Source organism: Dendrobates tinctorius, unplaced genomic scaffold (assembly GCF_039654945.1).
Source record: "Dendrobates tinctorius isolate UK_male_01 unplaced genomic scaffold, ASM3965494v1 ptg000181l, whole genome shotgun sequence".
Taxonomy (NCBI): domain Eukaryota; kingdom Metazoa; phylum Chordata; class Amphibia; order Anura; family Dendrobatidae; genus Dendrobates; species Dendrobates tinctorius.
This window is the reverse complement of record NW_027361848.1, coordinates 5,628,427-5,644,964: the sequence shown is the minus strand read 5'-3', so window position 1 is coordinate 5,644,964 and position 16,538 is coordinate 5,628,427. Positions and strand designations below refer to the sequence as shown.

At 41.3% G+C, this 16,538-nt stretch overlaps 1 protein-coding gene across 2 annotated transcripts in view; it reads left to right on the top strand.

The window, feature by feature from the left end:
- The window catches only part of CUNH6orf120 (chromosome unknown C6orf120 homolog), a 73,492-nt gene extending 60,000 nt beyond the window's left edge, over positions 1 to 13,492 (top strand). Inside the window, exons 1-2 of one of the 2 annotated variants that reach the window (XM_073551860.1) lie at positions 8,650 to 8,674; positions 12,831 to 13,492. In XM_073551860.1, the coding sequence (XP_073407961.1) occupies positions 12,838 to 13,398 (561 nt within the window). In that variant the 5' untranslated portion in view covers positions 8,650 to 8,674; positions 12,831 to 12,837 and the 3' untranslated portion in view covers positions 13,399 to 13,492. Of the gene's footprint in view, positions 1 to 8,649; positions 8,675 to 12,830 lie in introns of those variants that run through there. The other variant, XM_073551859.1, reaches the window with a different exon arrangement.
- The last annotated feature ends 3,046 nt before the right edge of the window (positions 13,493 to 16,538 follow it).

Below are 16,538 nucleotides of genomic sequence, written 5' to 3'. Positions count from 1 at the left end.
TGATCTGTCACAGTGATCTGTGATGTGACAGATCTGTCACAGGACAGTGATGTCCCACCTGGGACTATTTAATAAAGTTAAAAAAAAAAAATAAAAAAAATGTTAAAATAATTTAAAAAAATCGCCAAATAAATTAGAAAAAAAATTAAAAAATTCCCCCAATAAATCCATTTTTTGGAAATAAAAAAAAACCAAACAATAAAAGTACACATATTAGGTATCGCCGCGTCCGTAACGACCCGCCCTATAAAACTGTCCCATTAGTTAACCCCTTTAGCGAACCCCTTAAAAAATAAAAATAAAAAACAAAGCAAAAAATAATGATTTATTATCATACCGCCAAACAAAAAGTGTAATAACGCGCGATCAAAAAGACGCATATAAATATACATGGTACCGCTGAAAACGTCATCTTGTCCCGCAAAAAACGAGCCGCCACGCAGCATCATCAGCGAAAAAATAAAAAAAGTTATAGCTCGCAGAATAAAGTGATGCAAAAATAATTATTTTTTATATAAAATAGTTTTCATTGCATAAAATTGACAAAACATAAAAAAACGACCTAAATGAGGTATCGCTGTAACCGTACTGACCCAAAGAATAAAACCGCTTTATCAATTTTACCGCACGCGGAACGGTGTAAACGCACCCCCCCAAAAGAAATTCATGAAATGCTGGTTTTTGTTCATTCTGCGTCCCAAAAATCGGAATAAAAAGCAATAAAAAAAGTCACGTGCCCGAAAATGGTACCAATAAAAACATCAACTCATCCCGCAAAAAATAAGACCTCACATGACTTGGTGTGTCAAAATACGGAAAAATTATAGCTCTCAATATGTGGTGATGCAAAAACTATTTTTACAATAAAAAGCGTCTTTTAGCGTGCGACAGCTGCCAAAAATAAAAACCGCCATAAATAGTAAATCAAACCCCCCGTTATCACCCCCTTAGTTAGGGAAAAATAATAAAATTAAAAAAATTTATTTATTTCCATTTTTCCATTAGGGTTAGGGTTGGGTTAGGGCTAGGGTTAGGGCTAGGGCTGAGATTAGGGTTAGGGGTGTGTTGGGGTTCGGGTTGGAGTTAGAATTGGGGGTTTCCACTGTTTGGGCACATCAGGGGCTCTCCAAATGCAACATGGCGTCTGATCTCAATTCCATCCAATTCTCAGTTGAAAAAGTCAAATGGTGCTCCTTCCCTTCCAAGCTCTGCCATGCGCCCAAACAGTGTTTTACCCCCACATGTAGGGTATCAGCCTACTCAGGACAAATTGCAAAACAATTTTTGGGGTCCAATTTCTCCTGTTACCCTTAGGAAAATAAAAAATTGGGGGCAAAAATATCATTTTTGTGGAAAAAAATGATTTTTTTATTTTCACGTCCGAGTGTTATAAACTTCTGTGAAGCACTTGGGGGTTCAAAGTGCTCACCACACATCTAGATAAGTTCCGTGGGGGGTCTAGTGTCCAAAATGGGGTCACTTGTGGGGAGTTTCAATAGTTTAGGTACATCAGGGGCTCTCCAAACGCACATGACACCCGCAGACCATTCCATCAAAGTCTGCATTCCAAAACGTCACTGCTTCCCTTCAGAGCCCTGACGTGTGTCCATACAGTTGTTTTCTCCCACATATGGGGTGTCAGCGTACTCAGGCCAAATTGGACAACAACTTTTGGGGTCCAATTTCTCCTGTTACCCTTGGGAAAATAAAAAAATTGGGGACTAATTGATCATGTTTGTGGAAAAAATACGATTTTTTTATTTTCATGCCCGGGCATTATAAACTTCTGTGAAGCCCTTGGGGGTTCAAAGCACTCACCACACATCTAGATAAGTTCCTTAGGGGGTCTCGTTTCCAAAATGGGGTCATTTGTGGGGGTTTCCACTGTTTAGGTACATTAGGGGCTCTCCAAAGGCAACATGACACCCGCAGACCATTCCATCAAAGTCTGCATTCCAAAACGTCACTACTTCCCTTCCGAGCACCGACGTGTGCCCATACAGTAGTTTTCTCCCACATATGGTGTATCAGCATACTCAGGACAAATTGGACAACAACTTTTGGGGTCCAATTTCTCCTGGTACCCTTGGGAAAATAAAAAAATGGTGACTAAAAGATCATGTTTGTGGAAAAAATACGAATTTTTTATTTTCACGCCCGGGCGTTATAAACTTCTGTGAAGCACTGGGGGCTTCAAAGTGCTCACCACACATCTAGATAAGTTCCTTGGGGGGTCTAGTTTACAAAATGGTGTCATTTGTGGGGGGGTTCCACTGTTTAGGTACATCAGGGGTTTTCCAATCGCGACATGGTGTCCGATCTCAATTCCAGCCAAAAACGTCAAATGGCGCTGCTTCCCTTCCGAGCTCTGCCATGCGCCCAAATAGTGGTTTACCCCCACATGTGGGGTATCAGCGTACTCAGGACAAATTGCACAATAACTTTTAGGGTCCTGTTACCCTTGGAAAAATAAGAATTGAGGGTGAAAAGATCATTTTTGTGGAAAAAATATGATTTTTTAATTGTATGGCTTTATGTTATAAACTTCTGTGAAGCCCATGGGGGTTCAAAGTGCTCACCACACATCTAGATAAGTTCCTTAGGGGGTCTAGTTTCCAAAATGGTGTCATTTGTGGGGGTTTCCACTGTTTTGGTACATCAGGGGTTTTCCAATCGCGACATGATGTCCGATCTCAATTCCAGCCAAAAACGTCAAATGGCGCTGCTTCCCTTCCGAGCTCTGCCATGCGCCCAAATAGTAGTTTACCCCCACATGTGGGGTATCAGCGTACTCAGGACAAATTGCACAATAACTTTTAGGGTCCTGTTACCCGTGGGAAAATAAAAATTGGGGTGAAAAAAATCATTTTTGTGGAAAAAATATGATTTTTTAATTGTACAGCTGTACGTTATAAACTTCTGTAAAGCCCTTCTGGGTTCAAAGTTCTCACCACATATCTAGATAAGTTCCTTGGGGGGTCTAGTTTCCAAAATGGGGTCACTTGTAGGGGGTTTCCACTGTTTAGGTACATCAGGGACTCTCCAAACGTGACATGGCGTCCAATCTGAATTCCAGCCAATTTTGCATTGAAAAAGTCAAACGGCGCTCCTTCCATTCTGAGCTCTGCCATGCGCCGAAACAGTCGTTCCCCCCCACATATTAGGTATCAGCCTACTCAGGACAAATTGCACAATAACTTTTGCAGTCCAATTTCTCCTGTTACCCTTGGTAAAATAAAAAAAATTGAACCTGAAGTATTTTTTTTATGAAAAAAAGTTAGATGTTCATTTTTTTTTTAAATATTCAAAAAAATTCCTGTGACGCACCTAAAGGGTTAATAAACTTCTTGAATGTGGTTTTGAGCACCTTAAGGGGTGCAGTTTTTAGAATGGTGTCACTTTTGGGTATTTTCTATCATATAGACCCCTCAAAGTGGCTTCAAATGTGTCCTAAAAATAAAATGGTGTTGTAAAAATGAGAAATCGCTGGTCAACTTTTAACCCTTATAACTTCCTAACAAAAAAAAATTTTGGTTCCAAAATTGTGCTGATGTAAAGTAAACATGTGGGAAATGTTAGTTATCAAGTTTTTTGTGTGCCGTATCTCTGTGATTTAAGGGCATAAAAATTCAAAGTTGGAAAATTGCGAAATTTTCAAGATTTTCGCCAAATTTCCGTTTTTCTCACAAATAAACGCGTTATTTGAATTAAATTTTACCACTAACATGAAGTACAATATGTCACGAGAAAACAATGTCAGAATCACCAGGATCCATGGAAGCATTCCAGAGTTATGACCTCATAAAGGTACAGTGGTCAGAATTGTAAAAATTGGCCCGGTCATGAACGTGCAAACCACCCTTGGGGGTGAAGGGGTTAAATTCCTACAGCTCCAGCTTCAATGAATCCGTTAAAAAAAACGGATCCACTGCATCAGTTTTTTGTAATCTTCACAGGATCCGTTTTTTCCACACTTTGACGGATTGTGACTGATGGCAAAAAACTGAAGTGTGAAAGAGGCCTAACCACAGATCTGTTCAAAGTTACAAAAGAATTTCTGCAGTACTCAATGTTCCTAAGAGCACAATGGCCTCCATAATCCTTAAATGGAAGAAGTTTGGGACCACCAGAAGTCTTCCTAGACCTGACTGTCCAGCCAAACTGAGCAATCGTGGGAGAAGAGCCTTGGTGAGAGAGGTAAAGAAGAATCCCAAGATCACTGTGGCTGAGCTCCACAGATGCAGTAGGGAGATGGGAGAAAGTTCCACAAAGTCAACTATCACTGCGGCCCTCCACCATTCAGGCCCTTTATGGCAGAGTTGCACTGAGGAGAGGCTTCCATCGGGCCAGATATATGAAAGCCCACATAGAGTTTGCTAAAAAAACACATCAAGGACTCTCGCACTATGAGAAATAAGATTCTCTGGTCTAATGAAACGAAGAGAGACCTTTTTGGTGATAATTCTAAGCAGTATGTGTGGAGAAAGCCAGGCACTGCTCATCACCTGCCCAATTCAATCCCCACAGTGAAACCCCCACAGGGGGCTGTTTTTCAGCTGCAGGGACAGGACAACTGGTTGCAATTAAGGTATGTGCACACGCTGCGAACGGGTCCGCAGCAGTTTTTGCTGTGGTGTACAGTACCTTTATACCCTATGGAAAAAAAAAAACGCTGTGCAGACGCTGCGGAATTTTCCTCTCGGATTTGCTGCGGTTTCAAAACCGCAGAAAGAATTGACATGTCAATTCTTTCTGCGGATTCCGCTGCGGTTTGCCATCTCCATTGTGGAGATGGAAAAACCGCAGGGCAAAACCGCAGAGCAATCCGCAGGTCTTTTGACCTGCAGATTTACTGCAGATTTAACAAAATCCGCGCGGCCAAATCCGCAGAGCAATCCGCAGCGTGTGCACATACCCTTAAAGGAAACATGAATGCGGCCAAGTACAGAGATATCCTGGATGAAAACCTCTTCCAGAGTGCTCTGGACCTGTGACTTGGCTGAAGGTTCACCTTCCAACAAGACAATGACCCTAAGCACACAGCTAAAATAACAAAGAAGTGGCATTAGAACAACTCTGTGACCATTCTTGACTGGCCCAACCAGAGCCCTGACCCAAACCCAATTGGGCATCTCTGGAGAAACCTGACAATGGCTGTCCACCAACGTTCACCATCCAGACGGAACTGGAGAGAATCTGCAAGGAAGAATGGCAAAGGATCACTAAATCCAGGTGTGAAAAACTTGTTGCATTATTCCCAAGAAGACTCATGGCTGTACTAGCTCAAAAGGGAGCTTCTACTCAATACTGAGCAAAGGGAATGAATACTTATGACCATGTGATATTTCAGTTTTTCTTTTTTAATAAATTAGCAAAAATTACTACGTTTGTTTTTTTTCAGTCAAGATGGAGTGCAGAGTGTACATTAATGAGAAAAAAATGAACTTTTTTGTATTTACCAAATGTCTGCAATGAAACAGTGAAAAATTTAAAGGGGTCTGAATACTTTCTGTACCCACTATATATTATCAGAGTTTTCCTTTTGCTGCATAAAAGTTTCTGTACTTTGAAACATTTTATTTTTGCACATAAAGATGAACAATGTTATGCCAATTTTATATTTAGAAGAAATTTGGCAACAATTCAAATAACTAAAATATGTAAACTATTCTGAATTATAAACAGTTGCAGAAATTGCGCTACAAAATTTGGTCCTCATTCAGCGACAACTGCTTTTTGCTTGTCTCTTGTACTACTGCATCAGATCATCTCTTGCAGTTGTCCAACAGTAATCTGTATGCATTGATGGATTCCTTTTTCCTAGATATCTTTTCTCCATAGCCGCAATATCTTGGCAAAACCTCTCACCGTGTTCGTCGCTCACTGGTCCGCAGTTTGGTTGAAAAAAGTCTAGATGCAAATGTAAGAAATGACTCTAAGTACATGTTATAGCCAAGACCCTTATGTTTTTAGATTTTGCACCAACTCTTCAGTTATCTGCTCTTGAGTTTCCCCAAAAATTAGTTACCACTAATTCAAATGCTACCCATGCAGCCTTTTCCTTGCCCTGCAACAAACTTCATCTTCATCTTGAAGAAGCTTGCGAATCTGAGGTTTATCTTTGCTACCTTGGAAATTTATCATTGAGATAAGTGAATGCTTTCGCATTTTTATCCATTGCCTTTACAAAGTTCTTCATTAGGCCCAACTTGATATGCAATGGTGGTAACAATTTTATGTTGCTCAGCGAGTGCTGGATGCAGGACATTTGTATTCCCTGGTTAAAGTGAATGTTGGAGAGTCCAGTCTTTTTATTGTAATTATATGCTGCGTCACGACTATCCCACTCAGACAGAAGGCAGCAATATGTTGTGTTGCCACCCTGGAGACCAAGTAAGGAGGACAGGCTGCCACCTTTGTCACCACAGAGGGGCCACAAATATTGGTCATAGTTCAGGCACCTGAACAGCTGTTTCATGTTGTCTAGGGCAGTTCCATGCTGAGAAGGAATATTTTTGAAAATTTTCAAATATTTTGGAAATAGTTAATTCTTTCTAAGTTGGTACTTCATTACACATGGCATAAGGTGGCAACACTGTTTCTTTTCGCAAAGGACTACTGGGAACGGATGCGTGGAGAGAAGCGGGAAGGCTGCGCGGGACGCCGGAGGGTGAGAATAACAATATTTTTTATTTTTAAATTCTTTTTTTTTTTACAGGAATATGGTACCCAAAGCCCGGAGGACAGTCTCCTCTCCTCCGGACCGTGGGTACCATCCGCAAATGTTCTGCTTACTTTTCGCATGGTGTGCACAGCCACATGCGGAAAATAAGGGGAACAATGCATTCCTATGGGTGCGGGATCGCCGCGATTCCGCAAATTAATGAGCATGCTGCGGTTATTACTGCGAAGCGATTCCGCCGCGGTAAAAACCGCAGCATTAGCACAGCATTGCGGAATCCCATAGGAATGCATGGGATGCTTATTTTTCGCGTTTTCGCGGCAAAATCGCGCGGTTAAAACCGCCGCGGAAACGCGAAAAAAACGCTACGTGTGAACTCAGCCTAACTGTTAGGAAACCAAAATACCATAATATCTTTGGTTCTTTAAGATTATTGTTTACCAGAAATTTTGCACATATCCATTGTAGACATTTTCTCAGTAACGTAAGTTACCAAAAAGATAAAAAGTTTTTGTACAATTGAGAACTAAGCATAAATTAAGTTGTAACTTGCAGAGTTCTTATATTGCATAATGTATTAACTATTCACTAAGTTTCATGTTGCTGCTAAAAGTTTCACAGTTTCTGTATGAAGTAAACTTATTGTAACGCAAGTTACCATCAGCTTTATAACGTAATTTATTTCAGCGTTTCAACCTAAGTTACCATCAGCTTTGTAACGCAAGTTACTTCAGCTTTGTAACGCAAGTTACTTCAGCTTTGTAACGCAAGTTACTTCAGCTTTTCAATATAAGTTACCTGCCTTTCAGTTTTTGGACAACAATTACAGTCAGCTTTTTGAAAAGATTAAATACTATCATAATTTTGATGTTCGTTTTACTTTATATTATAAGGTCATTCTTTGTATTTTTAGAGTCACAATGCCATTAATGCCAGCTGAAGAGACGAAAATCCGCAGTAAATCTGCACTAAATCCGCAGGCTATTTTACCTGCGGATTTAGCCAAATCCGCAGGGTAATCCACAATGAGTGCACATACCCTTAATCTCCCCTCCCCAGAAACCCAACCAGACCCCACAAGCGGGCATTAGCACCGCCCCCTGGGAGCCCAACCAGACCACACAAACACAGGGGTTAATGCACGCTTGTGGGGTCCGGTTGGGGTCACGGAGGGGGGGTTATTGCACGCTTGAGGGGTCTAGTGGGCTCCTGGGTGGGGATAATGCAGGCTTGTGAGGTCTGGTGGGCTCCTGGGGGGGGGTTAATGCATGCTTGTGAAGTCTGGCTGGCTCCTGGGGAGAGTTAATGCAGGGCCCATCCAGACCCCGCAAGCATACATTAATCCCCCCCGGGCGCCAACCAGACCCCGCAAGAGTGCACTAACCGGCCCCCCAGGAGCCCAACCAAACCCCACAAAAATGTTCACTAATCCCCCCCACAGTGAGGAGCCCAACTAGACCCCACAAGTGTGCATCAATCCCCCCAGGAGCCCAATCAGAACCCCCAAGCGTGCATTAATCTCCCCTGGAGCCCAACCAGCACCCACAAGCGTGCATTAACCCCGCCCCAGTGAGGAGCCCACCCATATCCCACAAGCGTGCACTAACCCCCCCCGAGACCCCACCCATACCCCACAAGCGTGCACTAACACCTCCCCCCCGGGACCCAACCAGACTCCACAAGTGTGCATCAATCATCACATGCAGCCTATGTTTTGTCTAATTAAAGTCAGTTTGCCTTCTCAAATATGAACACTGACAAAGTTGAACACACTCTTTGTTTTGTAATGCAAGTAACTATATTGTGTTGTGACGTAAGTTACCTACATTTCTTGTAATAATAACTGTTGCATTTAACTTGAGAGGTTAAAATAAGTTTGTTAAAGTTGCTTGGACTATGTTGTTTTAATACAATAAAAATAGTGTTTCTCCCCTGTTTACCAGAACAGAAAATTTGGCAGTCTCATGATGGACAATTGCCTTTCCTTTTTGTGTAAGCAAGTAATAACACTGTATTTTGTATTTAATTTGTATTGTTGAAAAATCAAACTGTTAATCTATTGAGAATAGTTTAACGTACAATATACATTCACTCATTTTTGTGCCTGCCTTCAAAGAACAGTCTGTAGCCATAATTAACTCAGTTTTTGACCTGTGAATGTAACGTAAGTTACCATGGAATGGCCCTTATGTGGACTGCATAATCAACTAGAATTGAAGGTAGTGCATTGCCATTATGCAGCCAGACTGCTTTTAGGCTTGTTTTGGACTAATCACTGAGGAGCCTCCATTCCTCTGGATTATAAGTTATCTTCAGAGCTTCCATTAAACTGTTGATGTTGTTGCATGCCACAGGATCGCCTTCCATGAGCAAGTATTGGACAAGATCTTTATCACGGGTAGAAATCCGAACATCGCTTGCTAGAAGATTCCACTGTTGTAGCCTGGAACCCAAGAGCTCAGCCTTTCCCTTGGGCAGATCCAAATTTATAACAAAATTGTTCAGTTGACTTTGTGTTATAAGGTGTGGTTCAGTTAAGGTTGCTGACAAACACTGGGTTGTGAGAGGAAGATGTTTAATAACACCAAGCGCCCTCTTCTTCCTTACTAGACTTGACTGAAAATGTTTCTGGTGCTTTTGAATCTAGCAGTTCTTCTGTATGTGGTACTGGGCATATGGCAGATGGAATGCTTGGATACAGTAAAGTCCACTTCTCCCTCCTTCAAACGCCTTTCCTAATGAGGGAGCACCATGCAGGAATAGCACTTGGTAGTATGATCGGTTGGCTCTCTCCCAGATCATTAGGGCTGCAAGAGATTGCCTCTTCCCAGGCAACCACAGGGTAGGATGTAATCTGTTCAGCTTTTCAGCATATGAGTGATCTCCTATTCCGCAGCCAAAATATAGGTTGTAGGCTTTCTTCATCATGGAAGTCTTTTCATCTTTGACGCAAAAGGGAGTTTTCCGCATACGTAGCAAAAACAATCCGCATTGTTAATGCAAGAATGAGGCATATCTGAAAAAACATAGAAACATGTCAATATGCTAAGACACTAAGCTAAAAATCCTAAAACTGTATATCTTGCATAGAGAGCATTTGTAATAATAAGTGATGCAACTATAATTACAATTAAATCATCAAAGTAGAGTTGGCGATTTTAGATAGACTACTGAAGGTTTATAGACTAGCTACTAACAGTGCAGTAATGATGATGAAATACATACAATTTTTCTATAAGCCTGCATGAAAGATGTCATAAGATAAGCGAACCTGAAGTTAAATGGCCAGTGCTAAACGTCGAACACGGACTTTTCCCGGAAGTCTGGTTCAGAGAAAGACATTTTCTAGTTCAAACATCTGTGTCCCATTGCTTTCCATGGTGTTTGGTTTCTGATTAAAGTTCAGGTACAGTTTTGGTAGCCGAACTTTGGAATAAAGTTTGGATCGGGAACCAGAACCCGAACCGCCACTGGTGTGCTCATCCCCTTATTTTCAAGATCTAGAGGAGAATGTAATTACTTAAGTTCAATTGTTTTTGTTTCACCTATTTTGGCTGTAAAAGTTTTATTACTGTTCTCGCACAATGGGAAAAATAAGTATTTAATACACTGCCTCTTTTACAAGTTTTCCCATCCACAAAGGATAGAGAGGTCTGTAATTTTTATCATAGGTACGCATCAACTGTGAGAGACGGTCTTAAAAAGAATCCAGAAAATCACATTTGTATGCTTTTTACTTAATTTGCTTTTTTTTTTGCTTTAAATAAGTATTTTATGCAATAGAAAACAGAACTTAATATTTGGTACAGAAACCTTTGTTTGCAATTACAGGGGTCAGACGTTTCCTGTTCTTGAGACCGAGTTTGCACACACTGGAGCAGGGATTTTGGCCCACTCCTCCATACACATCTTCTCCAGATCTTTCAGGTTTCATGGCTGTTGCTGGGCAACATTGAGTTTCAGCTCCCTCCAAATATTTTCTATTGGGTTCTGGTCTGGACCCAGGCTAGGCCACTCCAGGACCTTGAAATGCTTCTTATGGAGCCACTCCTTAGGTTCCCTGGCTGTGTTTTGAGTCATTGCCATGCTGGAAGACCCACCCAGCCACAACCCATCTTCAATGCTCTTACTGAGAGGAGGTTGGCCAAAATCTCGTGATACGTGACGCCATCCATTCTCCTTTCAACACTGTGCAGGCGTCCTGCCCCCTTTGCAGAAAAGCACCCCCCCAAAATGTTTCCCCCTCCATCATGGTTGGGACGGTGTTCTTGGAGTTGTACTTATCCTTCTTACTTCAAACATGGTGAGTAGAGTGGACACCCAAAAGTTATATTTTGATCTCATCTGACCCCATGATGTTCTCCCATGCCTCTGGATCATCCAGACGGTCATTGGTGAATTTGAAACAGGCCTGGACATGTGCTGGCGTGAGCAGGGAGACCTGGCGTGCCCTGCAGGATTTTAATCCTTGACGGCGTAGTGTGTTGTTAAGAAATGTTTGAGACTGTGGTCCCAGCTCTCTACAGGTCATTAACGAGGTCCTCCCATGTAGTTCTGAGCTGGTTCCTGATCTCTCAGAATCAGGCTTACCCCTTATGGCAAGATCTTGCATGTATCCCCAGACCAAGGAAGATTGACAGAAAATGGAGGAAAGATGACTAATAATTGTGCCAACATTTGTTTCCTTCTCTCCAAACTGCTAGCGTATTGTCCTGTAGCCCATCCCAGCCTTTTGCAGGTCTGCAATTTGGTCCCCAGTGTCGATAAAAACAGCTATTTTGGTCTAGACCATGGTGGAGAGGTTGGAGTGTGACTGAGTATGTGAACAGGTGTATTTCATACAAGTAATGAGTTCAAACAGGTGCAATTAATACAGGTAATGAGTGCAGAGAAAGAGGGTTTCTTAGTTTTTCTTTAACAGCTCTGTAAGAGCCAGAATTCTTGCTGGTTGCTAGGTGATCAAATACTTATTTCATGCAATAAATAACATTTAATTATTTAAAAATTATACTGTAATTTTCTGTTTTTTATTTTTAGAGTCTGTCTCTCACAATTGAAGTGTGCCTACGATAAAAATTACAGAACTCTCCATTCTTTGTAGGTTGGAAAACTTGCAAAATCGGCAGTGTATGAAATACTTCTTTTCCCCACAGTATATACCATCGTGTGAAATGCAATTTTGAATCTTGCGATTTGCAGAAAAGACTAGTGTCTATTTCCTACTGACATTTGTTTTACATAGCCAAGCAGATTTTGTTTGCTTTAGTTTTGATACATGGGTCCTAGTGGTTTATTTGTAGACAAGAATCATAATCTGTGATTTCAATACTTTGACAGCAAAAAAAAAAAAAGAAAACTGGGATGATTGTTATAATGACAGGATATGCCAATTATATTGAAGAGATGTGGGGTCCATCGTGCATCCAAAGAGGAAAATGCCATATCTGTGCAGAAAAAAGGGAATGTGGCCACAATTGCTCATCTATTTCCTTAACTCCATTTTATTCTTTACTTTATAAACCAACTACCTACATCAGAGTGGACAAAATAAATCTGGGTCCTGCATGCATCAAACATTTGTCATATCCTTTCACTATTGCATTATAAATGCAACTGGTTTTAGCTTAAAAGGGTACTTGTCACTAGAGAAACCGTTATTAGCCTGCAAATATGGAGTTAATCTGCAGGTTAATAGAGTTTTAACCTGCCCGACACCTGCATTTAGCTGAACGCTGCTGTGAGAAAATTAACTTTATTCTCCCTTGTAGCGTTCCAGGTTCAAGCACTGCTAAGTATACAGCACGGCGGATGTAACTGCTCCACCCGGCCGTGACTGACACTGGCTCTACATTGAGGTCAGCAATCAGTCAGGGGCCGGGCGCATAGTTACAGCTGCTGCTCTGTATACTCAAAACTGGTAACTGGACATCCACCGGCACCGCCCCCGTGACTGAAACTGGAACGTTGCTGGGGGGAGAGAATGAAGTTAAATTTTCTCCCTGCAGTGTTAGCAGCTAAATGCGGGCTCCGGGCGCGTTAATAATCATATATGTCTTTATTTGTTATTATAGCTGTTATTTTGGGGGCTATGAATCTAGAAAGTAATTTTTTCCCCTTATTTCCTTTAATCTGTTTCTATCAACTTCAGTAGAGAGATGGTGAGCCACTGGGAAAAAAGCCTTCTGACGCTGTTTGCACTGAGTACTTTAGCCTACGTTGAATGTTTCACAGATGATGAAATACCAAATGAGTGGATGCTCCTCCATGTGGTCCAGGGACAAATACTTGGTGGAAACTACAGTTACCTGAGACTTAGCCATGAAGGAAGGATAATACTGAAGATGAAGAGCGTGAAAGGTGATGCAGATATTTATGTTTCTTCTTCAATCCTTAATCCCACTTTTGATGAATACGAGCTCCAATCTACAACTTGTGGCCTGGATGTACTAATTGTCCCAGACCATTTCAGCCGCCCTGTGGGAATCGGAATCTATGGGCATCCATTTTATCTTGAAAGTGAATTTGAATTGAAAGTTTATTATGATAGAACTATTCAAGAGGATCCATTTTCCGAAGCTTCTTATGACCCTGAACACCTCGAGACAAGAAACAAACCACAAAAACAAGCCCCCCAGGATGCATCTCAAGAAGAGGAATCTATGCTGCGGACTATATTAATAGGAATTCTCAAGATTGTTCTAGAGATACTTTTCTAGGTGCTATTTTAATTCTATAAGAAATACTAAAAATTTATACATGAGAACTGGAACCTTCTAGAAATAAAGGACAAAGTCCAAAAAGTCAAATAAACAGCAGCTTGTTTTTTTTTTGTACTTTACATGAATCAGGTAAAAAAATTTAAACAATGTTCTAAAGAGTTAATTGAGCGTAATATCACATTACCAATGCAGGTGTGGTATAAATGGTGAAAAGCAGGGATATTAAGCACTCACCTTACTGACAAGCAAAATAGCAGCCACTGCAAACTCCACCAATCACAAAAGGGAAACTTGGGATCCATATTCTCAGAAAGCATGAAAGGAGCCAGCAATCATACATTTATCATATTTATAAGAAATATTAATTATGAGCCAGTACACCTCCACCCTAAATCTCACTAGTATAGCAATATCTAAACAGCATGTCAAGTGTTATGCTCTTAGCTAAACTGTCATAGCCGATGTTAATGTTTGTACAGGTAGTGCCAATATGGATCAAAATACGGTAGATTGCTTCATAGGGAATATAATTTAACTTTAATACCAATAGAAGTTTCTAGTTTACCTGTATATGGAATTTTTTTAATTCACAATGTCCTTTATATAAATAAGATTAGGGGCAGAAAGGTATCTGCAGCTGTCCAACTTTTTTCATGGACATGGCTTAGAAAAAAAAAGCATTAGTTGCCATTACTTCCCGTAGAGGAGTCCCAATGTTCTCATGGAAAGACTTCTGGCAAATTTGAGTTTACAACCAGCACTGAACACAGTTTAAGGCTAGTTTCACTCTAGCATTTCCTGGAGCTGCAGAGGGATGCGCATGGCTGCCGTGAAGTTCCGCCCATGGCCGTGCCTCATCCGAACAGCTCCGCCTATGGGCGCATGACACTGCATGCGACCTGCGTACCCCATCTTTAGCACTGGGTGCACAGGCCGTGCGCAGGTATGCGTTTGCCGGCGCATGCATCCTTTTGACTGCGCCGACCTGCGCCAAACGCACCGTGTTGCATTTTGTTGCGATCGGCGCACCGTCAAAAGGACACATGTGCCGGCAAACGCATACCTGTGCACGGCCTGCGTACCGAATGCTAAAGATAGGATTCGCAGTTCGCATGCAGCTTCATGCGCCCATAGGCGGAGCTGACCGGAGGAGGCGCAGCCGTGGGCGGAGCTTCACGGTGGCTGTGCGCATCCCTCTGTAGCTCAAGAAAACGCTAGTGTGAAACTAGCCTAAGGCTGCATTCACACGTTCAGTATTTTACATCAGTATTTATTAATTAAAACCAGGAGTGGGTGATAAATGCAAAAGTGGTGACATGTTTCCTTTATTCTTTTCCTCTAATTGTTTCACTCCTGGATTTTGCAAATACTGATGTAAATAACTGACCAAATACTGAACATGTGAATGTGGCCAAAAGTAATATACAGCTCTGGCAAAAATTAAGAGAACGCTGCACAATTTTCAGTTTGTCTGATTTTTCTCTTTATAGGTAGATTTTTGAGTAAAATGTAAATTGCTCTTTTATTCTATAAACTACTGACATGTTTTTGAATTTCCAAGCACTAAATTTTGTATTTATTTTCAGAAAATGAGATATGGTCAAAACAAAAAAAATGCGGTGCTTGCAGACCTCAAATAATGCTAAGTAAACAAGTTCATAATCATTTAGAAACAACAATACTAATGTTTTAACTCAGGAAGAGTTCAATATTTTGTGGAATAACCATGATTTTTAATCACCACTTTCATGCGTCTTGGCATGCTTTCCACCAGTCTTTCACACTGCTTTTGGGTGACCTTATGCCACTCCTGGCACAAAAATTTAAGCAGTGTTTGTTTGATGGCTTGTGACTATCCATCTTCCTCTTGATTACATTCCAGAGGTTTTCAATGGGGTTCTGGTCTGGAGATTGGGCTGGCCATGATAGGGATTTGATGTGGTGGTCCTTCATCCACACATTGATAGACCTAGCTATGTGGCATGGCGCATTGTCCTGCTGAAAAAAAAAGTCTTCAGAGTTGGGGCACATTGCCTGGGCAGAAGGAAGCAACTGTTTTTCCAGGATAACCATGTATGCGGCTTGATTTATACATCCCTCGCAAAGATTAACCTGCCCAATTCCAGCCTTGCTGAAGCATCCCCAGATCATTACCGATCCTCCACCAAATTTCACAGTGGGTGCAAGACACTGTGGCTTGTACGCCTCTCCCGGTCTCTGTCTAACCATTAGACGACCAGGTGTTGGGCAAAGCTGAAATTTACACTCCTCAGAGAAGATTACCTTACTCCAGTCCTCTATGGTCCAATCCTTATGGTCTTTGGCAAACTTCAGCCTGGCTCTCCTTTGCTTCTCATTGATGAAAGGCTTTTTACTAGCTTTACATGACTTGAGCCCTGCCTCTAGGAGCCTGTTACGAACTGTTCTTGCCGTGCACTTCACACCAGCTGCCATTTGCCTTTTGTAGGTCACTTGATGTCATTTTCGCCCTCTGCCGGTCTGTAGATTTGTTGTCCCTAATGTCTGCTGCTTGACCTTGTTGTAATGGACTGCCATCTTAGAAATGTTAAGGATGGAGGTAACATGACGCTCACTGTATCCCTCTGCTAGTAAAGCCAGAATTGAGCCCTTCTTTTCCTCACTCAAGACTTCAACTCCTTTGGCATGGCTAAAAGTTATTTTTTCATTCCTATTACTTTTGGGATATTAATAGCACTTGTTTTGCCATTCAGCTTGTCCTATTGTCCTATACTTTCCTTCGTTAAATAAGATTTGGTTCAGGTGATCACGTAATCAGAAGCACATTAAGTAGAATGAGGTGTTCTCTGGTTGGAATTCAACTGACACTGGAATGGAATGGCTGTCAGACATGTAGAGAAATGATTTTTATAAAACTGTGCCAGAGCTATAAATGTATGGCAAAAGCAAAATTATTACAGTAAGGTTCAATAATCCTAGTACTACAGCTCTATGCACTTTGGAAATAAAACACAAATCTGTTCAGAATGTGACAGTATTTTTAGTTATTTTAAAACCATTTCAGTAATTTCCAAGCAGCATGATCCATTATGTTTAAAAAGTGGTCCCAATTGGCATTTTGAAAACCTTAACCCCTAGTGACGGAGCCAAATTTTTTA